This window comes from Onychostruthus taczanowskii, unplaced genomic scaffold (assembly GCF_017590055.1).
Source record: "Onychostruthus taczanowskii isolate IOZ18803 unplaced genomic scaffold, ASM1759005v1 scaffold51, whole genome shotgun sequence".
NCBI lineage: Eukaryota > Metazoa > Chordata > Aves > Passeriformes > Passeridae > Onychostruthus > Onychostruthus taczanowskii.
Genome location: NW_024502680.1, coordinates 3,856,035 through 3,877,611, shown reverse-complemented (window position 1 = coordinate 3,877,611; position 21,577 = coordinate 3,856,035). Strand labels below are relative to the sequence as shown.

Below are 21,577 nucleotides of genomic sequence, written 5' to 3'. Positions count from 1 at the left end.
CAGCAGCTGGCGCGCCCAGGATGGGGGCAGAGCCCCGCCCACGCCCCAGCGCGGCCTCCTGGGAGTTGTAGTTCTCTGCAGGAGGGGTGGAAGGCGGCCGGGACCTGCTCCTCTCCGCCGGCGCCTGGAGCCGGTCGCGTTACGCGCTGCTCTCGGCCTCGTCCTCCCGCCTACAAACCCTTGGGAGGAGCAGCTACCGCCCTGCCGAAGGGCCCGCCACCCGCCCCCGCAGCAGGTCGGCCGCGCTGCCTCGCGGAGCGCGGGCATCGCGTGTGGCGGCGGCGGGAAAGGGGAAGGGGAGGCCGGCGGGACCAACGAGCCCCCGGGCCCGCGAGCTGTTTCGCCTCCTCCCGCGCTCGTGTCCCATTTGCTCCTCTCCGTGCCGCTCTCGCAGCGCCTGTGCTCATTGGTGCCGTGCTGCTCAGTCCCGCCCGCCTCCCCTCCGCGCCCTCCGCCTGTGGCGGCCGCCCTGAGGAGCCGCGGCCGTCACCGGGGCGTCCCGACCCCACCGGTCCTGTCCCCTCCTGTCCCGTCCTCTCCTGTCTTGTCCTGTCCTGTCCTGTTCTGTCCCCTCCTCTCCTGTCTTGTCCTGTCTCGTCCCGTCCCCTCCGGTCCTGTCCTGTCCTGTTCTGTCCCGTCCTGTCCCGTCCTCTCCTGTCCCGTCCTGTCCCGTCCTCTCCTGTCCTGTCTTGTCCTGTCCTGTCCTGTTCTGTCCCGTCCTGTCCCGTCCCCGTGCCGCGGGCCCGGCCGGCTCCCCGGGAGGGAGGGAGGCTGCGCTGCACTCCGTCCCCTCCGGTCCTGTCCTGTCCTGTTCTGTCCCGTCCTGTCCCGTCCCCTTGCCGCGGGCCCGGCCGGCTCCCCCGGAGGGAGGGAGGGAGGCTGCGCTGCCCCTGTCGATTCAAAACTGCGAGTGACTTTCCAAATTTCCCAAAGGTTTTGAGGTCAAAGCCAGCAGAAAGAGGGGAGGGTGCTGAGCAGCTCCGACAGAAAGAAATGTGGTGGTGGATCCTGTCGGTCACTGTCCTGCAGAGGGGTCTGGGTTGGATGCCATGAGGATCGCGGAATCCAGCTTTTCCATGGATAGTCCAGAGGGATGGAGCCCTCGCCCGGGCGGGATGGCGAGTCAGCAGTCAGCTCTGTGATAACCACCCAGCCCGAGCTCAGGAATGAGCGTTTTGCTGTCACTTGCAGGCTTGTGGCTGGGTCGGAAGGCATTGTCACCAGCCAGCCTCGGGCCCTGCTGCGGGCCTGACTCCTGTCCTTTGGTTCTCTTGCAGATGGTGGCTCCCTAGGCGTGGCTGGTGACCAGCGTGATCATGGCTTGTAGCCCCTCTGAAGGGGCCCTACTGTCTTCATCGGCAGGCTCGGTCCTTACCCACCTGAATGACTCCGATATGCTAAGCAGATCCTTCCCCTGGGGCAGCAGAAGCAGGAGAAGTCGTCTCTCAGGGCTCTGTCAGCTTGGAGCATCGCTGCCTGGTGAGCACTCTGAGTTCCCGTGAAGCTTTTGGGCAGTTTCAGGTCTTCCCCTTCCTCAAACCTAGAGATGGCAGCGATATGTATCTGCCAGGATGCACTTGTTCAGTGAGAGCCTGAGCCGTGGATTGCTGCAGGCTGGCAGAGCTCATAGGGAAAACATTACTGGATAGGTGCTCCCAGAACCTTTGAAAATTGTTGTGCAATCACTTGGCACTTTGTAGCCTAGAACAGTGGTGTGGACACAGGTATTTCAATGTCACATACTGTGAACAGTTAATTAAGTGGTTTCCAACTAATGCAGTTTTTAATAAGGGTTCAAGCACTTGCTGCAATTATTTAATGACTGTTTCATTTTTAATTAGAGATATTTCAAAACATTTAAAAGACTGCTAAATAAAAAATAAAAGTTAACAAGTCTGGTTAAAACTTATGAATGTTGGCAAGTGGTATGGACCAAGTTTATGTGTTCCAGATTCAAAAAGATAAATTTATTGGAATACTTTCTGTTTTCTTTGGTTTCACTGATTTGATTTTCTTTAAAAATCTAGAAGCATGTATTTTGGGATTACTTGACAGTTGCTTCAGCTGCCAGCTTTTTTTTTTTTCTTTAATTCATTCCTCTGACACTCCTGTTACAGCAACACTGCTGACCTTTATGTTTTCACAGGGGAGAAGTGGAGCTCTTACTGTTTGTCTTCTCTGACAGCTCGTAACATTTGTACCAGCAAAACTGGTAACTCACGGGCTCGGTGGGATTCTGCCTCTTTCTCTGCTCCCACTGGAAGTTCTTGCTCCTTTTTGCACAGCCCAGCTGGGGAGGAATCCAGCCAGCACCTCCCAGCTGCTGCACGCCCCCCAAACCAAGCCATCTTCACCGTGGATGCCAGCACTACAGAGGTACCTGCAGCACAAGCTGCAGCACTAAGCTGCCCAGAACTGCTCCAGGCTGTGTGAGAGCAGGCTGAAATGTCTGTTTTTCTCTTGTGTGTCTGCAGGAAATCAGTGTCATGAAGGCAGTTTGTAGTGTGCTCCAGCTCAGTAGTCTTCTAAAGGCTGATGAGTTTGTTTCCATGGCAGGCTGTAGATAGCAAAATACACAGAATAATAGCAGAAGCAAGGATTTATTGAGTCTTTTCTCAAACAGGCCAGGGAGTTGTGGACTCCCCATTCCTGGAAATGTTCTAGGCCAGGTTGGATAAGGCTTGGAGCAACCTGGGCTGGTGGAAGGTGTCCCTGGGTGGGAGGGGTGGAAGTGGATGGTCTTTGAGATCCTGTCCCACCCAAACCATTCTGTGATTCAATGGTTCTATAAGAATGCAGCTGTGGAGTGACATGAGGGAAGAAAGGAAGAGCAGAATGTGCTTCAAGCCTTCTCTCTGTGAAGCCAACCCTGATTTTTGTGTTTGTGGTGGCACAAGATTCCTTTATCTGCCCCAGTAAACATTTCATTTGCATTGGGAGGGAAAGAATTTCTCTTTCCTGTCCTGAGAGGAATCTAAAATTGAGTCCTGACACCTTTAAAGAGCTATGCCATGTTTTAGCTTGAGTTGACAGTTTGGTTTGATGACACTGAGCCCCAGCTTGCTCCATTGCTCCAGTGTGCCAGTGAGTGGTGTGATCACTGCACACCTCTGAGCTTGGATGCAATTTTGTGGCCTGCCTGGGCTTTGCTTGCAAATGCAGCTTTGTAGTTTTGCCTCCATGGATGTCATTGTTTACAGTTAACAGAAAGCAGGAAACCTAAAAGGAAAACAATGGCTCAACACCTCTTAACCAAAAAGATGTGTGGGCAAGGGATGTCCTAGAATAAGAATCTATAATGAACTCAGAATGCAAATGAACCACTTTATTTCCAAAAGAAAGGGATATTATAAGACATTAAAGCAACAACCTGAGGAGACAATGAGCTCTTAAAAAAAATTATTCTGTGTTTAGGTTTGGTTTTTTTCTGCTCTTTTCTAGATCTTAGTGGCCAATGACCAAGCTTGCAAGTTGCTTGGGTGCAGTAGCCAGGAACTCATTGGTCAAAAGCTGTCCCACTTGATATCCAAATCTGGCCAAGAGGCTTGGGAAGCAGTGGGTGAGGAGTACCTAGAAACTTCTGAATGTTCATCAGTGGTTTCAGGAGCTGTGGTATGTGAAATGTTCAAGGAAATGTTCTCCACCACATGAAGTGGTTTTGTAGGCTTTGGTTTGGGTTTTTTTTTTTTTTACATTTTCTATTGACAGTTTGGTTTGATGACACTGAGCCCCAGCTTGCTCCATTGCTCCAGTGTGCCAGTGAGTGGTGTGATCACTGCACACCTCTGAGCTTGGATGCAATTTTGTGGCCTGCCTGGGCTTTGCTTGCAAATGCAGCTTTGTAGTTTTGCCTCCATGGATGTCATTGTTTACAGTTAACAGAAAGCAGGAAACCTAAAAGGAAAACAATGGCTCAACACCTCTTACCCAAAAAGATGTGTGGGCAAGGGATGTCCTAGAATAAGAATCTATAATGAACTCAGAATTGTAATGAACCACTTTATTTCCAAAAGAAAGGGATATTATAAGACATTAAAGCAACAACCTGAGGAGACAATGAGCTCTTAAAAAATATATTCTTTGTTTAAGTTTGGTTTTATTCTGCTCTTTTCTAGATCTTAGTGGCCAATGACCAAGCTTGCAAGTTGCTTGGGTGCAGTAGCCAGGAACTCATTGGTCAAAAGCTGTCCCACTTGATATCCAAATCTGGCCAAGAGGCTTGGGAAGCAGTGGGTGAGGAGTACCTAGAAACTTCTGAATGTTCATCAGTGGTTTCAGGAGCTGTGGTATGTGAAATGTTCAAGGAAATGTTCTCCACCACATGAAGTGGTTTTGTAGGCTTTGGTTTGGGTTTTTTTTTTTTACATTTTCTATGTAATTTCCTGATATATTTAACTCCATTGTCATTTGGCAATTGTGTCATTTGCAGGAGTGTTTGGTTTAAAAGTTTTCAGGTGTGGGAATTCAAAGGGCAAAAGATGATTTAAGGGAACCTTGCAGCTGTCATGAGAACCTTGCAGCTGTCAACACACGGAGTCACTTTGACATGATCAAATCAGAACTTAAAGGACATTAGATTTTTTAAAAATTGCTTAACAAGGAAAAAGTCTATTGTGGAAAATGTCCCAATTGTCTGGTCCTTAAAAATGTATTTTAAATTATCTTACTTTAGATTGTGCATATTATAAAGGTTGAAGCCATTGAAATACTGTGAAATGTCTGCATCAAACCAGCATAGTTGGTGCAAAAGAGTGGAATTGATATTTTGCCTAGAATGGGGTTATTTATAAGAGAGCTGCATGAGAAAATCTCCATATTATTTTCTTTTGCTGCTGTTGTGAGTTGTCACTAGAGAGTCCTTGGAAAATGAGCTCATATCCTTTCTGGTGTGTTATTTTTGAGCTGAAATTGTTGGTATCTCAGAGCCTTTTCTTCCTGAATCCTCAGATGGATATGGTGTGGGGGCAAAGATCTAAATTTGCTTCAGTGAGAATTAAAATTAAATGTCTCACAGAGGCACTTAATCTAAGCTGTTCCAAATACTTTATAGGATTCAGTGTGTAAGTCATAAACCCATTCTGTCAAGACAATATAAAAATCATAAAAGGTTTGGGATGAACCTTGCAGGCTATGAGATAAATAAACATTTTCTGATCTAGAAGAATTTCCTCCCAAAAGAAATTAAACTGCTGTTTTTGCAGCTGAAAGTAAGGACTGTGTTACTAATGGGGAGTGCTCATTAGCACCATGGGACATCCCTTAAATAGGACATCTCTGAGAGGCACTTCACACTGAATGCAAGGTGTCAGAGTGGTACATTTATTATTCTGAAGTCTTTATGCCTTTAGACTTCCTGAGGCGAGGAGAGATGATAACAAAAGTAGCAACATTTTGTGTCTTATTTTCAGACATTTTAATCTCTGTATTAAAACTGTATAAAAATCTCTGTATTAAAATGTTTGTTCCCATAAAATACTAGTAAGTAGCCAAGAAATGGTGTTTTTCTGATAATGACAGGGAGGTTCCTTGGCTCAGTTTCTTACTCCTGTTTGAAATTTGTTCTAAGTGACCACAGTCTTAGTAAGTCATGTCTCCATTTCTGAATCTGGTGGGAAGGTGGATGTTCTTGGCCACCTCAGTGAGAAGATCCCTGTCTCAGTCTGGCTGAGGCAAATAGGAAGCAAGGACAGCCAGCGTTGTGTGGTTGTGCTGGAACCAGTGGAGAGACTTTCAGCTCGTGTTTCCTTCACAGCTGAGGTAAGTGTTTTCCTAACAACCAAAGCAGACTGCAATTTGTGAGAGTTTGTGTGGGAGAGGAAGGTGTCTGAAAGGCAGCAGGCACAGGTTGCTGTTTGGGATCTTGGAGTGTGTCCATGGCAGGGCCTGAAAGCAGGGCTGTGCATGCAGGGGGGCTGTGCATGCAGGGGCTGTGCATGGATCTCTGGTGAGGCTCACCCTGATGTGTTTGATAACCCACACAGAAATGCACTCTCTCTCCTCAGGGGACTCTTATCCTTGAGCAGTGTTGGTTTGGCAGGGGGTTGATACTTTGGGGTATGGATGTCCTTGTGAAGGGGTCATCTGGCTGAGGAAAGTTCTGTGAGGAGCACTGGACACCTCTGCCTCTCTCCTGGGCAAAGGGCAGGCTCCCTGCACAGTGATATGGGAATATTTTTTATGCTGGGTCTGCTTTTACTGAGTGAGTTGTGTCCACCAAAGGACAGCAGGATGAAATTTCCTGCCACTGCTTAGGTAACTGCAGAAACCATTGTCAAAGCATTGAGTGGACTGTGGCTGAAATGTTAAAATTTTAACAATCCTGTAAATTTTCCTCCCCAGGGAAAGATTACATCCTGTGATCTCCTTTATGCTCATCTCCATGGCTACCCAACACTGGAAGCAGTAGTTGGACTCCACATAAAGGACCTGATTCCTTCTGTGCAGATCCCTCCTCTAGGCAAAAAAATCCCAAAGGTACAGTACAAGCACCAGCCTCATTCTTCCACAGCCTTCCCATTTGGAGTGCATGCTGCTTTCCCTCCTTACATAACAGAAGAAAGCCTTTGCAGAGAGAAACCTGATTCCCCTGGGAAAGGGTGGGCTGCCTTTTTGTGGAGCTGCTGTCTGAAGAGTTCCTAGCCTGGGATGAGACCATGGCCTGACCTCTCACTGGAATCTGCCCTGGTCAAAGACAGTTTTCTCCAGTCCTAGCTTTGTAAGACACTGTGCTCTCTGTAAGCTTTTTAGGATTCCTTTTAATTCTTTAGCCCATTTCAATCGTGTCTGTCTGAGGAGTGAAAGAATACCCAGGTCTTGCAAATGCCATGAAAATGGGCAGATAGGGAGTTGAAGGAGGCCTTCTTATGAATGCCTAATTTGTTGAAAAGCTGCAGCATAGACTGGTCTTCATCTTCAGGATATTTATTCAGTATTTCAACACTGGATTGCAAACCCTTAAAAAGCCAGATGTTGTTCATTTAGATACTCACAAGATTGGTTCCTTTTCTTTTCCTGCTCCTTTTTCCTGAGAATTCCCATGTCATTTTATACGAACAACACAATAAACCCGAAACATTTGTTCAGTTGGAGGTTTTCTGTTTGACTTTTGCTTGCTTGGGATTTTTTGCTTTGATCAGTCCCTCAGGATCCAGCGAGCTGCAGGCCGATGCAGAGAGGGCACCATGTTTCCTCTCAGTTTAAAGCTGGAAGTCAGCCACGTGGAGCAGGAGCAAGCAGTGCAGAAAGATGAGACTCCACAGGCAGAAGGCTCTCTCCCAGGCTATCAGTACTCTGCTACAGTTGTGGTTTTCTCCACCATCAGTGGCCTGGTCACTGTCCAGTCAGATGGAATCATCTGTGGCATCACGGACAGTTTTGCTCTAATGCTCTTTGGCTATGAGAAGAAAGAGCTGTTGGGAAAGGTAAGATAAGTTCATATCCTCCCAGAAGACTGATACATGTGGCAGCATACCCACTGGAATTGTGGAGCTGTTTTACACTCCTTGCCATCCCAAAACCCCTGTGTTCCACGTGTTTATTGAGTGAGGGGTGGGATGCAAATTCCCATGCTGGAATTGCTGAGACTTGCAGTGCTGAGGAGCTGCTATGGATTTCAAGTGGCCCAAAGCAAGCTGCACAGTTCTGTGTTTTCCACTGGTCATGTGGATCACTTTTGCCTGGGTCTCCATGAGAATCAGACTCACAGACAGGGATTGTCAGCATTTGCCCCCATCCTGTGAGAGCTGGCTTAGCTTTATAAGGTTTTGTTCTTTGTTTTAGAACATTACATTCCTGATCCCTGGTTTCTATAACAACATGAAAAGATGCAGTGGCTGTTCTTTGCCTTTACCTCCTCTGGATGACCCCACAGGGACAGAAGGTGAGTGCCTTTTGGAAGGTGTCAGTGCCTGCCATACAGCTGGCTCTGGCTGCTGTAACCAAGGGGAACAGCAGAGACAAGAGGTTCACCCACAAAAAAGAGAACATTCTTCATAAAAGCAATGCCCCTCCATGCAGTTTTTAAATCAGGTTTCCACTATAACCTCAGGTAAAGAGAATTGTTCACCTAAGACTGAGCTTCTCTCTTTGTTGCCAAGAAGATAAAACTGAATATCCAATTTGGAAATTACAGTGAGAATAGAGAATGCTTTGTACTTAATAAGCACTTCCCTTCCCTTCCTCCCTTCCTTCCCTCCCTTCCCTGCTAGGACCCTGTGGTATTTTAAAATGTGTGAAATATAGCTTTTGTGACTGTATTGCAGCAGAGCTGTAGCTACTTGGGATTAATATTTCAAGGGAAAAATCTAATATTCTGAATTGGCTTGTGCTGCTGGCTAATAGTCAATGTTATGGTTGCTGTGTTTCAATCAGGGAGGCATCACTTATTCCTCTGATGCAGTTTGCATCAGAATTTACCAAAATGTTACTTCTCTGAACACAGCTTGAATAAAGAGAAGCAAAGAAGCCTCATGTTTCCATATCTGTCTTTTCCAGCCTGCTCTGCCCAATGCAGAGAACACCAGCAAGTTCATGCTTCCATCCACATCACATTTTAGGCTGGTTTTGTCTCCTTTTTTTCCCCCTATTTTTTTTTCTCTTTGCTTAGAAATGCAGGTCTACTGAAACCCATGCACCCACTGGAACAAAGAAGAGTTAGTAGACAGTGCACAATTTCTTAGGTGGTTCTTGGATGAAATGATGCCCCTAATCTAGGAGTAGTTCAGTTCTTCAGTGAGGAAGCATTGTTGGCACTCAGCTGTTACTAAATAAACATTGTGCTAGATTCAAATCTAGATTTGTTCACTCATTACCTTCTTCTGCAGCAATAATACTTGGTTTACTTCATCTTCCAGACTCATGTTTTTCTTCTGATCTGTTATCACTGAGGAAGGAAAGAACTTCTTCTCCTCTTCTTCCAAACATGTTTAGACTCTTTTTTTATCTTACAGCTTTAGTGAGTTACATAAATCCAGTCCAAACCTTTCCATTATATGGGTTTGGAAAGGGCTGTGTATGTGTGGTTTGAACTTTTTTTTTTTTTTTTAATGCTGCTGTTGTGTGATCATTTTAATTTCAGTCTCTTTACATTATTGGCATTTTTTAGGCCTCTGAATTCAATTCAAGTAGCTAATGTGTGATACCAATATCTGCCCAAGAGCTTTGCAAGAAAAGCAAATTTTGGCAGCCCTAAAACATGGAGATGCATGTGGTGATTTCTCAAAGCAGAGTGGAATGCTTGTATTTTGACTGTTTTGCCTCAATCAAGCCTTTTATACTCAATTCCTTAGGAAAAAGACAAATCAAGGCAGCTCCAAGTTTATTTTTAATCACTGTAGCATCTGAAGCCTAAATATAAAAGTTTAAATTGGTGTGGTTTTGTTTCCTGTTTGGTACAGAGAGCAGCTTCTTGGCTGCATCTTTAGCACACCTTCTGTCAAGAGATGAAGAGCAGAAATTGGAGCAACAACACAAAGATGACAAATTAATACATGATGAGAATAAACAAAAGAATGGGACCAGTTTCTCTTCTCCTCCCTCACCTCCTGAAGCAGCATCCACCCCCAATAATAGGTAGGCATTTCACAGACTGCATATTCACTTGGGAAAATGAAGAGCTGTGATGGCAATCAGAAGCAAAAACTGATTTTTTCACCTGTTTGATGTCTGTGGGAAGGTGTAGCAAGAGCCTTCCATGCTTTGCTGTCTTTAGAATCTGAGTGCTGTTTGCAAGACAGGCTGAGCTGTCCCTGGCTTAGATTTTTATTTTTATCTACACAAGCTACCATTGTAAAGTTACAGAAATTGCAGCTCTAAAGGGACCAAATGTTTCATCCAGACAGAGTTAATTAGGCTCACTAATCATGCATAGTGGATGTTTATCTCCTTCCAGCTGGTGTTGCACTGAAGTCAGGTTACCTGGAGGGAATTCTAAGTGTTATTCCTTCTGGTGCTTGGCATAACTGTCAGGTCATCCATTAAAACAGGGTACTGTGTTCCTGAAGGGCAGCCATTTTTTCTTGTACATTTCCAGATCTTTTTCCTGTTTCAATGTTATAAATTCTGTAGAAGTACATATGGGATGCTCATGGCCTACCTTAAGTCAAATTTTAAGCCTTCCACATTAACAATTCTAGCTACAACTCTGCTACAGTTGTGGTTTTCTCCACCACAGTAAATATTTACTGTTCATTTTAAGGTATAGACTATTACAGCACAGATCTTGCAGCTTTTTAAAGTGGCTGATGTTGTCATTTTTTTGTGTATGGTATCTCTCATATCATACTTGTAAGTAAGGACTGTAAGTGTTCTGCTTCATTGTTTTTCTATGCTGCTTTTTTACTAATGGAAATGTTTGCAAAATGTCTTGTGCCATGGATGGATTATTCAAGGTACAGTTTGCATTTATTTATTTCTCATGTATTTATATGAACTCTATAAAGCTGTGTTAAGCTTTTGTATTTTCCCTGTTAGAGACTTTTGAACTTGGTATAATTCTGGAAATCAATGAGTATATTAAGCAAACACTTTAGGAAATGTGGTCATTTTAAAATTCATCACACAAGTGACCTGATGTAAATATTCTGCATTCTTCCTAAACAGTTCCATTATTAATGGCCTAACATAAAACTAATTGATTTAGTCTAAAATATTACAGATAGCTGGGCAATAGCTGTTTTTTCAGGGCTTGGGTTTCTGTCAAAGCACATCTCCAAACCCTGATGGATGGAGACATCCATCTCCTGTTGGACAGACAAGGGAATTTCTGTTTTCAGGACTGGAAGCATCCTGCTGAGGCCTGAGCATCTTGACTTACAAGCAGAATCTTGAGCATGATGTTATTAGTACCATCAAGGTTCTTTAGTTAAAAATAGACCATCAAAACATTTATATTAGTTGTTCTTAATGCCAGACCTGCTGTTGTAGAGACATTTGTATAACCTTGTGTAAGGTATATTAAGCAATTGTCCCAACAGATATCCCTGGAGGCTTGTTAGTAGAATATTTTAGGCAAAATCCTCCCAGCCCTGGCCCTGGCTGGCTGGGAAGTGGGCCACCAGAACCAGATGTTTTCTGCACAAAAAGTCATTTGGACTGTTTGATTTGGGCCTATAAAGCTGGACCCCTTTTTTGGGCAAACTTGGAGACCTCACCTACAAGTGGATGCAATGCATGGGATTTTCCCAATTTCTGGGAAGGGTTCTCCAGATCCTCACTGAAAAAAGGTGTGCTCCCCAGCAACTGCAGACTCTGGATGATGGTAAAGTATTTAGGCAATTGCTGATGGTTCTTTCTCAATCACTTTTCTTTCTCCTGTAGTAATGATTAGATGCATCACCTTGCTTATTTTTGCTTGTTGCTAAAGCTGGGTGGGTAATAACCTTATTGTTTTATCAAATGGATTTTTTTCTTCTGTGTTGCCTCAATATTAATAGTAAAATAAGACAATTCTTTCCATTGGTGTCAGTGCCCATTCCATCACCCCCATCAACTGGCAAAACACCTGCCATGTGTATTAGGTTGGTTTTTTTTTTTTTTTTTTTTTTTTTTTTTTTTTTTTTTTTTTTTTGTGGTGGTAAATTGTTTATGATTTATATTTAGAAATTAAGCTAGAGAAGGAAATTATCCATAGGGAAGGAGTGCCATTTGAGTGTACCTGCTCTTGTGTGGTAAATTTGTCAGGATTTTGGATGCCTGTGCAAACAGCTTTCTGCCTCTTGCTTTTAAACTTGAAATAAAACAATTGGTCCAGGTTTTAAATAGTGACCATATTTAAATGGGTGTTATACAGTAGGACAGTTTTCTTATTTTGTAATCATGATGCTGCTGATAACTTTGAGTCTTTGCACTGAGGACAGCCTTGCTGCAGATGGGCTCTCAGCCTTATCCCAAAAGCTGGCTTGACACAATCAGAGCAGTGGAACAGTACAGAACAATGAAAACTTCAGGATCAAATAATTCTCAAAAGATGCTCTCTGCAAGGCTCCCTCACACATCACCTGATCACAACTGTGGGATTTAGGTCAGAACTTGGAGACTGCAGAGAGAAGCTGTCATAGTGCAGGATGTCCTGCAGTAACTCTTGCCTGTTTTCCAGACCAGAGGAGAAGCTAAAAGCAGCAGCCTGTGACCCAGTGAAGCTGCCTTCTGAAGCCACCTGGAACTCACCTGGAACCCCAACAGTGGATGAGCCATGGCCTGGGATAGCTCTGAACTGCAGACAAGACTTGAAAAGCCACATGGTTCCAGGGCAGGTGTCAAAAACAAACTCGATGTGTGATGCAAAACATTCCAGCCTGGAGCATATTGCTGTTGACAACTGCCTGCTGAATGATCCTTCTACCTTCTTTGCTTGTGAAAGAAAAACTGGCTGTGATGTTTGCTCAGGAAATAAACCAGGCTGCAGTGCTTCTGCACCAGGAGCTGCCACAACCTCTGAAAATGTGAAAGAATCTGAACTGAACTGTATTTGCTCTGCTCTTGAGGTACTGGGGCGGAGTGCTGGTGTCAAGGGGAACTCAGACAGTTCTTTAGGTGTTACTGCAGCTCTTGTAGGAGGGTGCTGCTCTGATGCAGAGGACTCCAATGTGCTAATTGGGACCAACTGTGCCTTTTCCACTCATCAGGGAAAGCAGCTGCTGAGTGGTGCTGCCACAGAAGCTGACTTTGGATGGCTGGCCTCCAGAAGGCATTTACAAAACTCTGAGGAATGCTCCAAAGCATTTCCTGAGAAACCTGAAACCCTTGCAGAAACTGTGGGGGACAGCTCCAACAGAAATCCCCTGAAAAGCAAAGGAAGGCCTGAAGAACACTGTCAGTTCCTCAGGCAGCAAAATATGGAGATCAAAGCAACATCAACCCCAGTGAAACAAGAAGGCAGGCTAAATCCAGCAGCTCCTTTGGCCTGGAAGATTCTGGAAGGCAGCTACATTGGGAATTGCTGTCACAGAGATGGTTCACAATTCAGTAAGTGAAACCTTGTCCCCTTCCCAAACTCTTACTGGGGTGCTCCTTTTCAACCACAGTTTTGCAGAATGCAGACAGTTCTGATTAGAAAGTCACAGTGGAGAGGAAGGAAGAAGCATCTAGAAGAAAAAAAGTGGTATTTAAGTCTACCCAGAGGGTATCAGAAAAGGAGGTGGTATAAAATACAAAGTTGGTAAGAAATTAATCCCTACTGAAAAGTCACAAATACTCTCAAAATACAAATAAAAAGTGTGAACCTGACAACTTTTTCTGAACAGAAAACACAAACTCGTGTTTTACTCCAGTAAAACTGTAAATTGCATTAAAATTGTATAATGGAATTTGCTTCATTCACTCCTTCAGCTGCATTCAGTGGCTTGTTGAATAAAATCCCAGTTTTTATGTAACCTAGAGTAACAGTGTGAAACGAATAATCACAACTGGACACTGACAGGTCTCTGCTGGAGGTGGCTGATAGGTGCCTCTAGAACACCTGTGCTGGTGTCAGCCCCTCTGATGATTCTTCTGTTGAATAAAATCCCAGTTTTTATGTAACCTAGAGTAACAGTGTGAAACGAATAATCACAACTGGACACTGACAGGTCTCTGCTGGAGGTGGCTGATAGGTGCCTCTAGAACACCTGTGAGGGGTGTCAGCCCCTCTGATGATTCTTTACTGAGCAGTTCCCCAGATTCTGCACTTTTTGTCAAGGGCTCTGAATTTTGTCCTAAAACATCTGTGGTCTTGTTCAACACTAAAGTTACATTCTAGAATTTTCATTTCCTCACCTGTTTCTCCAGGCGTACTCTTCGAGGTGAAATGTGCAGAGCTGCAGGATCCCACTGTGCTCTTCTGTGTCTGGCTGGTGAAAGACATCTCACAGAGCCAAAAAGAAGCTGTAGCAAAGATTCAGCATTTGCTTGCCAGCCTGGCAAACTCTTCCCAGTCTGATGCTGATCTTTCTACTAAAAGTCTTGGAGAAGTAAGAAATCCTACCTTTGAATATTGAGCATTTCTCTCTTTGTTTGACTGCTAAGCTGAAGCTAAAGTCAAGATTTTCAAATTAATGACATGAGTTGGTGGGGTGGATGTTACTGTTTCTTTTTTTTTTCCCTACTTTTTTTTAAAAATATACTAAAACAAAATCTCAATTGCTATTTTGTAACACTTGTGGTGTGGGGCTTAGTGTAGTTACCTTTCCAGCCTGAACAGTGCAGTTCCAAACTGCAGGACACCCATTAACATATATATATATGTGTATGTGTGTGTATATATATATATATATATGTATATGTAGTGCAGTTAGCACTATCAGTACCAAAGATTCCTCATCTTATCTTTTAATGCAGATGTTCTTTTCAGTATTTATTATTTTTCTAAATGTGATTCTGTGGCTAGTCATTTTTTGCTGTTGTTGTAACCCATATATCTGTACTTAGGCCATCAGATCAGCTTCACTTTTCAACAATTCCCAAAGAGCTGAAGATCTTGAAGGATTAAGAGCATGTGAGGGAGAATATGCAAAAAATTACAGCACTCTCAGTCTTATTGGCAAAGGCTCTTTTGGCTTTGTCTGGAGTGCCAGGAGCAAGAAAGATCAGCAGGAGGTGAAGTATTTCTTGTTGTTCTATTGCAATAATAATTCAGGATGAAAACTTGAGCATTCAGGATGAAAGGTTAGAGCATTTCTTTCAGGATGAAAGGTTAGAGCATTCGTTTTCTGTTAACATTATACTGTCAAAAGCTTCTCTTTGGTAGTTTGGGGTTTTGCTTCGTCTAAACAGAAATCTGTAATGGAAACAGGATAGCACAACATTTGCATTGATGTGTATAAATGTTACCTGAGACAACAGGTGCAGAATAGTTAATTAACTAATTAATGCAGCTAATTGAACCTGTTGAAAGAAGTAGACAGTTATCTTAACAGAATTATGTGTTTTAGTCTTCTGTTACTAAAGAGAATGGCAAACCTCAAAATCTATATTGTGCCATGACTCAAGAATGGGGAGTAGATGTGTTCACATGATGGCACCTTCTCTTTTTCAGGAGAAGTATTCTTTTTCAGGAGTATCTTTTTCAGGAGAAGTGTTTTGGGTGCTCAGAGGGCAAGTTCTGGTGTTTCTCTTGCATGGATGCTTAGTGCTCTTTCCCTTCACTGCACCCATGTGCTGTAGCTGGTTGATAAGAGAGCTGGCTTGCCAAAGCCTTTGGAATTCAGAGCAGCAACAAATAGATTCCATTTATGTGTATCATTTGGCTTCTAGGACTAAATTAATTTAAACACATCCAAATATCCTTAAGCTATTCACATCACATGGGGTCACTTCCATGCCTCTAGTAATATGAGGCACTAACAGACTTTCTGAAATTAACTTAGCTGACACTCCAAGCCATGCTTTGGCAGATGATGCTGAATGCTGCTGTCTGTGCAGGTTATTGTGAAGTTCATCTGGAAGGAGAGGGTGCTGGAGGACTGCTGGGTGGATGATCCTGACCTGGGGAGGGTCACTCAGGAAATTGCAATCCTGCAGAAGCTGCAGCACCCCAGTATCATTAAGGTACAGTGGCTGGGAATTGATGCAGTTTGCACTGCACCAGGTGGTTTGTTTGCATCCTGGGTGTCTGCTGTTCCTCTTCAGGAGTGAAGTGTCCTCTACTGAATCTGTCCTTTCAGGAGAGAAAGGAACCTGTTCATCCTGCTTTGTTTAGGAGGGTGTGTCACAGCAGATTGTTGCTTGCTTCCACACTTTTACCCCAAACTGATCTGAAGATGGGATTCTTAACAGGAAAAAAAAAAAGCTACTTCAAGATAAGATGCATATCTTGGAAGTGTGATGTCACATCTGAACGTGTACCAGTTCAGTAAATAATCTGGACACATCTTGTTTCACACTCTTTGTTTTGAGGTTGCTGGTTTTGGTTTTGGAGTTCTTGGTGTTTTGTTGGTTGGTTGTTTTTTTTTTTTGCTTCAGAAAGAGAATTCCTCTCAGATTTAATTCTGCTCTCAGTTTTAATGCTGTACTCTTTTCAAGAAACACTTGTGCTCAATGAAATGAGACTTTAAAGATTATAATATACACCAATTAAATCTCCAAGAGGAGAACAGTCTTTGTTAAAAAAAAACAAAGGCAATGTTTGAGGATGAAGCACATGATTAAACAGGTCTTTTATTTATAGGTGCTGGATGTATTTGAAAATGATTGCTTCTTCCAGCTGGTGATGGAGAAGCATGGATCTGGTCTGGACCTCTTTACATTTATTGATAATCAGCCCAACTTGGATGAGCCATTAGCGAGTTATATATTCAGACAGGTGAGAGCAGAATTGCTACATGCAGGTGAGAATTGGTTAATGTAAGAACCAGGATTCTGTTCCACTTAATACTGGCTGATAACTATGCTCAATACTTGCAGAACCTTTCCCCACCATTCTGCAGGGCTGATTGAAATGCTGCCTGCAGAAACCTTGTTAAGGTTTACTTAGAAACAACAAAAAAGCCTTTCCAGGACCTTCCTGCCTGTGAGGGTTTCCCGTGGAGCCATGGTCCCTCAGACAGCTCACAGTCCCTGTCACCAGACACTCCATGTAGCACTCACATTTCCTCTGAGGGAGGAGGAAAACTCACAGAAGCTGCCCCAAGCCTGCAAAAAGCCACGTTTTCACTTACTTCAGTGCTTAGTTTAGATTGGTTACAGGAGTAAAGGGCTCTGCTCTTTAAATCAAGAAATTACATTGGATTTTAAGGTGGCATAATGCAAAGTAACTTAGGGTAGTTTCCCATGAGCCAGGAGCTTGCCTGAGGGCTGAATTGTCCTTTGTTTAGTGAGTTAACCACAGCAGCAGTCCCCAGGTAATTTCCCCTCACGAGTTTTGGAGTAAATTCTTGCTGTAGGGTATGCAGGAATTGCTGTGTGTGTGGCAACCCCCCCACACCCTTGCTGTGCCCACCCTGCCCTCACCTGGGGTGCTGATGGAAGATGGAAGCCAAAGGTGTCCCTTTAGCCTCGTGATGGATCAGCCCTTTCCTTAACCCAGCCTGGGGTTTCTAAGGCTGAATTGTTCCCTCAGATCTGCACTGCACTTCTCTGCAGAGGCAGATTTGTATTATAAATAGAAACTTTTCTCCCTCAGCCATCTGCTTTTCTTGTTAAAAACATTGTAGGAGTCAGGATCATCTCCAAGGTGATATCATTCTCATATTATCCTTAATTATGGCATTAAAGCATGAATCGTGCAGGAAAAAGAATGGGGTTTAGGAGTGACTATGTTATTTATACCACACTTGGCTCTCAAATGCTTTGTCATCCTGCAGCATGGAAGGCACACAGTGATATCCTTCTGGAGAAACCAAAGGACCCTCCAAATGAAGCTGGGATAAAAATAGAGTAACTTGCAGGATTGTAGCAGCGAGCTCCAATGCTCTCAATCACATCCTGACTGCAGCATCCCCTCCTCCTGCACATCTGTGAGATGAAAGCAGCAAAGGCTCTTTAAAGTGTCTCTTCCAAGAGCACTGCAGCAATGGTGACAGGCAGGCCTGAGGCCATTTCAGATTCCATAATTAGGATGTATATCTTGTTTAGGCAGTGTCAAAACAAGCCAAAATGTGGCTGTGGGAAAGCTGTGATGCTGCATCAATTATTCAGGGACTCTATGGAGTAATACCTAGTTCCTTCTGTCTCTTCCAGCTTGTATCAGCTGTTGGGTATCTCCACTGTAGGAACATCCTTCACAGAGACATCAAGGATGAAAATATTGTCATTGCTGAAGATTTCACAATTAAATTAGTGGATTTTGGTTCGGCTGCCTACCTGGAACCTGGGAAATTATTTTATACCTTCTGTGGGACCATTGAATACTGCTCACCAGAAGTGCTGTCTGGCAAACCGTATGTCACTCTCTGAAAAGTCATTTTTGTGCCATCACACCAAAAATAACCCTTGTGGGCAGGGCTAGAACAGAAGCCAAGCTACTGTGCCATTGGAGTGCTGCTAGAGCATCCAACCACAGGAAATGCAGCGAGATCTCAGGCACTGCAGTGGCAGAAATCACTGTGAAGATCTGAGTGCATACAAAGTAGGGCACTCTGGTGACAGAAATCAAGTTGTAAAAGCTTGAATATGTACAAAGGTGTTTCTAAAACTGTTGTCAGGCTCTCTCTAGCAAAAGCTGCTTTTTCAGAGAGGTGGAATAAGCAGGTATTGCTGTTGATTGCACCTTCTCCTTGCATGTCTGTGCTTTGTATCCTCCCACTCTCATCCTCTCTGTTCTCTTTTCTACGTGCTTCCCTCTATTTGAAGTTTTGCAGTTTGATCCCTGTTCATCTCCCCACTGATTTTTGTACTCTTTGGGACTCCAGGACTCTTCCCTTGCAGCTTCTCTTGCTGCTATTTTGGATGTGCTGCCTAAATCTTGTCTCTCTTCCCTCTTCTCTCCCTCTCCAAGTGCTCTGTACCTGGCTGGTGCTCTCGTAGCTGCTCCACAATGAACCTCCCCATCCCAGGGGTGGCACTGCTGTAAATGCACATGTCTGGATGGATCTTGCTCCTGCTTCACAGCTGTTTCCATGGGTCTTCCTCTTAAAGCAGTGGGGGGAAAAGCAATGCAGGGAGGAGAGGAAATTCCTGCTGAGAATGAGATGAAAGGTGAAGCAAGCAGCTCTGCCCTGGGAGTTGCACCTCTTACTGTGTGAAGGAACTGGCGTGTTTTCTCAGATGGAGTTGAGATAGTTAATAGTTTTTTCCAAATAACTTTTGTTTTGAAAGGGCTGGGAGGATGTGTTTGCTCTTGCAGTTAAATATTTACTTGACAGTTTTGGCTGATGATGAAGAAGGTGGAGGGGTAAGTTCTTGTCACCAGCTTAGGTATGTGGAAGTCTGGGTGCATGTTACACCTCATACTCATCAACAGAAACTGGTTGGCTGTTCTGTGGTTGCTTTTATGTCCTGGAGAAGGATAATGCAGACTCCTGAAACACATGAGAACCTTCTTAGAATTCCCACAAACTTCCTATGTTAAAATAAAAATTGGAAGCAAGGGCTTTCAAGGCTGTTTTTTGCTTTTCACTTTCTTTAGCATACAGCTCTGTAGTTGCAATCTGAATTAAAGCAAGCTTATCTCTGCACAGGTACCATGGCCCCGAGCTGGAGATGTGGTCGCTTGGCATCACCCTTTACACCCTGGTGCTTGGGGAGAATCCCTTCTGTGAGCTGGAGGAGGCCTTGGCAGCCGTCCTGAGTCCTCCTCGCCCCGTGTCTGAAGGTGAGCTCTTCCCATTTGCTTTTCAAAAGGAGCAGATCTCCTGGGTACGAGCAGTGCTTTTTCACCAAAATAAAGGGGAAGACTGAGAAATTGCTCCCTAATGTGTTCTGTGACGATGTGGAAAGCCGCTCAGTGCAGCTTTTTTTGGGGAGATTTGTCATTCTTTGAACATAGACTGTATGTCTCGTTCCCAACCTGCCTGAAGTCCAGCCTGAGCCATGCTGTGCTGTCTCTGCCCAGGTCTCATGGATCTGCTGGCCGGGCTCCTGCACCCCGTTCCAGAGCAGCGCACGACCCTTGCCAGGCTGGCAGAGGATCCCTGGCTGCGCCAGCCTGTGAACCTGGCAGATTATACCTGGCAAGAGGTGTTTGCCTCTGCTGAGCCAGCCGACACCTCGCTCTGAAGGCTGCTTCAGCTTCTTCAGAGTTAGAAAACTCATCTCTGCAGGTCCCATTGGAAGGTTACCTGCTGATACCCACATATACTCAGTTTATTACTGTTCTTACCCATGGTATTTTTCAAAGATGTGAGGATTTTAATGTTGTTTAAATTGCTCATAACTTGGAAAATATTTTTATTGCTTGGTTTTACGTTTTATAGGTAGTTTCTATATTTTTATGAAAAGTGAATGAATAAATGAATAACGTGTTGGTTTTCTGGAATATGTGTGCACAAAGGAGACTCAAAACCAGACAGGTAATCACATGATTTGGGTGGGAGGGGTGGGTTGGTAGTGTCCTTCTCTTTAGTGTCAGAGTCCGGTCTATATTCAGGAAAACAGTCCTCGGTTTTGATGAGACAGATATTGGGAAGAAAAACTAGATTCAGTAACAAGAACTTGGTCGAGACATGGGTAACAGAAACATTTTGGAGTACAGGCCAGCCGGGGCTAGGCTGCTTGGGAGGAAGTGCTGGGAAAAGGCAACACTTTGGCCGGCTGCTGCAGCGCTGCAGAGAAGCAACAGGACTCGGCTTTAATTAGTAATTAGCTTTGAATCCAGCTTTGGACTCTGCTGTCTCCAACAACGTGCCCTCACCAGCGTTCTGCAGCACCGCGCCCCGGCGGGGATCGGCTCTGCGGGCATCGGAGCGGACGAGGCGCTCTGCCGGGGCTCCGGAGCTGTTTCTGCCCCGCCGCCGCAGCCCTGCGCGCCCGGAGAGGCCGTGCCGGGCCCGGCTCCCACCCCGCCCCTTCTCCCGGCGCTGCCCCGGCGGGGTCGCGGCCNNNGCTCGCCGCGGCTGCGGGGAGCTTGCGGCGCTGCGGGCCATGGGCTTCAGCCAGGAGCAGGCCCGGCGGCTCCTGGCGCTGCAGCCCCGGCTCGGCCCCGAGCACCGGGAGGCGGCGGCGGCGCAGCTGCTGCTGCTCGGGCTGAGCGCCGAGGCCGCCCTGGAGCTGCTGGAGCGGAGCCCGGCGCTGCTGCGGCTGCCCGCGGAGCGGCTCCGGGAGCGCGCCGAGGAGCTGCGGCGCCTGGGGCTGGACGGAGGTAGGGCAGCGAGCGGGGCTGCGGGGGGGACGGCGGGGCTCTGCCGCCGGGCCGCCCGCTGACCTGCTGCCCGCAGGCCGGCTGCAGCGGGCCGTGAGCCGCTGTCCCCAGCTCTTCCACGTGCCCCGCAAGAGGCTGGAGGCGGCGGTGCGGCTGCTGCGGGAGCGCTGCCTGTTCACGGCGGAGCAGCTGCGGGAAGTGCTGGGGACCTGCCCCGCCGTGCTGCTGGAGGAGCCGCGCACCCTCCACCACCAGTTCCAGGTGAGGAGCGGGACTCGCGTTCCTGGCGGAACCGGCTGCGGGAATAGGGCTGTGCCTGACACCCACCCCCCGTTCCGCCGCAGTACGCCTACTTCAGAATGGGGGTCCAGCAGAAGGAGATGGTGAAGGCTCGGCTCTTCCAAATGCCCTTTGCCGAGCTCCGGAATCGGCACATCTTCCTGGAGCGCCGGGGGCTCTACGAGACGCCACACAAAGGACAGACCCAAATTACTAACCCAAAACTGAAGGACATCCTTCAGCTCCCGGAGGAAGAGTTCCTGGCCAGCCTGGCCTACTCTACCCCAGAGGAGTTTGAGGTCTTCAAGAAGCTGCTGGCTCGAGAGGAGGAGGAGAAGGAGGAAGAGGAGGATGTGGATGCACTGTACACAGAGGATGATGATGATTTGGACAGTGATGAAAGTAAAACAGCCCGGGAGTGAGGAGGTGAGGCTCCGAGGTGCCAGCCCTCCCCTGCTGTGCACTCACACTGGGTGCTTTGGGCTCCCACCCCACACCAGCACAAGCTGGGGTGGGTGCAGGGCCCCATGGTACCAGTAAATCCCATCTGTCAAATACAACACCATTCATTCCTCCTCCTTGACCAAC

The 21,577-nt window shown here is 45.8% G+C and overlaps 2 protein-coding genes across 2 annotated transcripts; both read left to right on the top strand.

The window, feature by feature from the left end:
* Nucleotides 1–9: 9 nt before the first annotated feature.
* Nucleotides 10–19,877, top strand: PASK (PAS domain containing serine/threonine kinase). The gene is made up of 17 exons (XM_041416216.1): nucleotides 10–235; nucleotides 1,278–1,479; nucleotides 2,147–2,376; nucleotides 3,442–3,612; nucleotides 5,617–5,757; nucleotides 6,340–6,474; nucleotides 7,137–7,421; nucleotides 7,780–7,879; nucleotides 9,396–9,570; nucleotides 12,095–12,963; nucleotides 13,765–13,946; nucleotides 14,404–14,571; nucleotides 15,397–15,522; nucleotides 16,142–16,276; nucleotides 17,653–17,852; nucleotides 19,092–19,225; nucleotides 19,466–19,877. Exons 2-17 carry the CDS (start codon nucleotides 1,317–1,319, stop codon nucleotides 19,627–19,629), a joined length of 3,378 nt encoding a protein of 1,125 aa, XP_041272150.1. The 5' UTR covers nucleotides 10–235; nucleotides 1,278–1,316; the 3' UTR covers nucleotides 19,630–19,877.
* A 583-nt stretch (nucleotides 19,878–20,460) lies between these two features.
* MTERF4 (mitochondrial transcription termination factor 4) lies at nucleotides 20,461–21,546 on the top strand. Its single transcript, XM_041416361.1, has 3 exons — nucleotides 20,461–20,710; nucleotides 20,787–20,971; nucleotides 21,055–21,546. Exons 1-3 carry the CDS (start codon nucleotides 20,494–20,496, stop codon nucleotides 21,409–21,411), a joined length of 759 nt encoding a protein of 252 aa, XP_041272295.1. The 5' UTR covers nucleotides 20,461–20,493; the 3' UTR covers nucleotides 21,412–21,546.
* Nucleotides 21,547–21,577: the final 31 nt, after the last annotated feature.

Coding starts and splice junctions, on each gene's coding strand:
- PASK (XM_041416216.1), top strand. CDS start 1,317: ATGGCTTGTAGCCCCTCTGAAGGGGCCCTACTGTCTTCATCGGCAGGC. Junction 1,480..2,146: donor GCTTGGAGCATCGCTGCCTG/GTGAGCACTCTG, acceptor ATGTTTTCACAG/GGGAGAAGTGGAGCTCTTAC. Junction 2,377..3,441: donor TGGATGCCAGCACTACAGAG/GTACCTGCAGCA, acceptor GCTCTTTTCTAG/ATCTTAGTGGCCAATGACCA.
- MTERF4 (XM_041416361.1), top strand. CDS start 20,494: ATGGGCTTCAGCCAGGAGCAGGCCCGGCGGCTCCTGGCGCTGCAGCCC. Junction 20,711..20,786: donor GCGCCTGGGGCTGGACGGAG/GTAGGGCAGCGA, acceptor TGCTGCCCGCAG/GCCGGCTGCAGCGGGCCGTG. Junction 20,972..21,054: donor CCCTCCACCACCAGTTCCAG/GTGAGGAGCGGG, acceptor GTTCCGCCGCAG/TACGCCTACTTCAGAATGGG.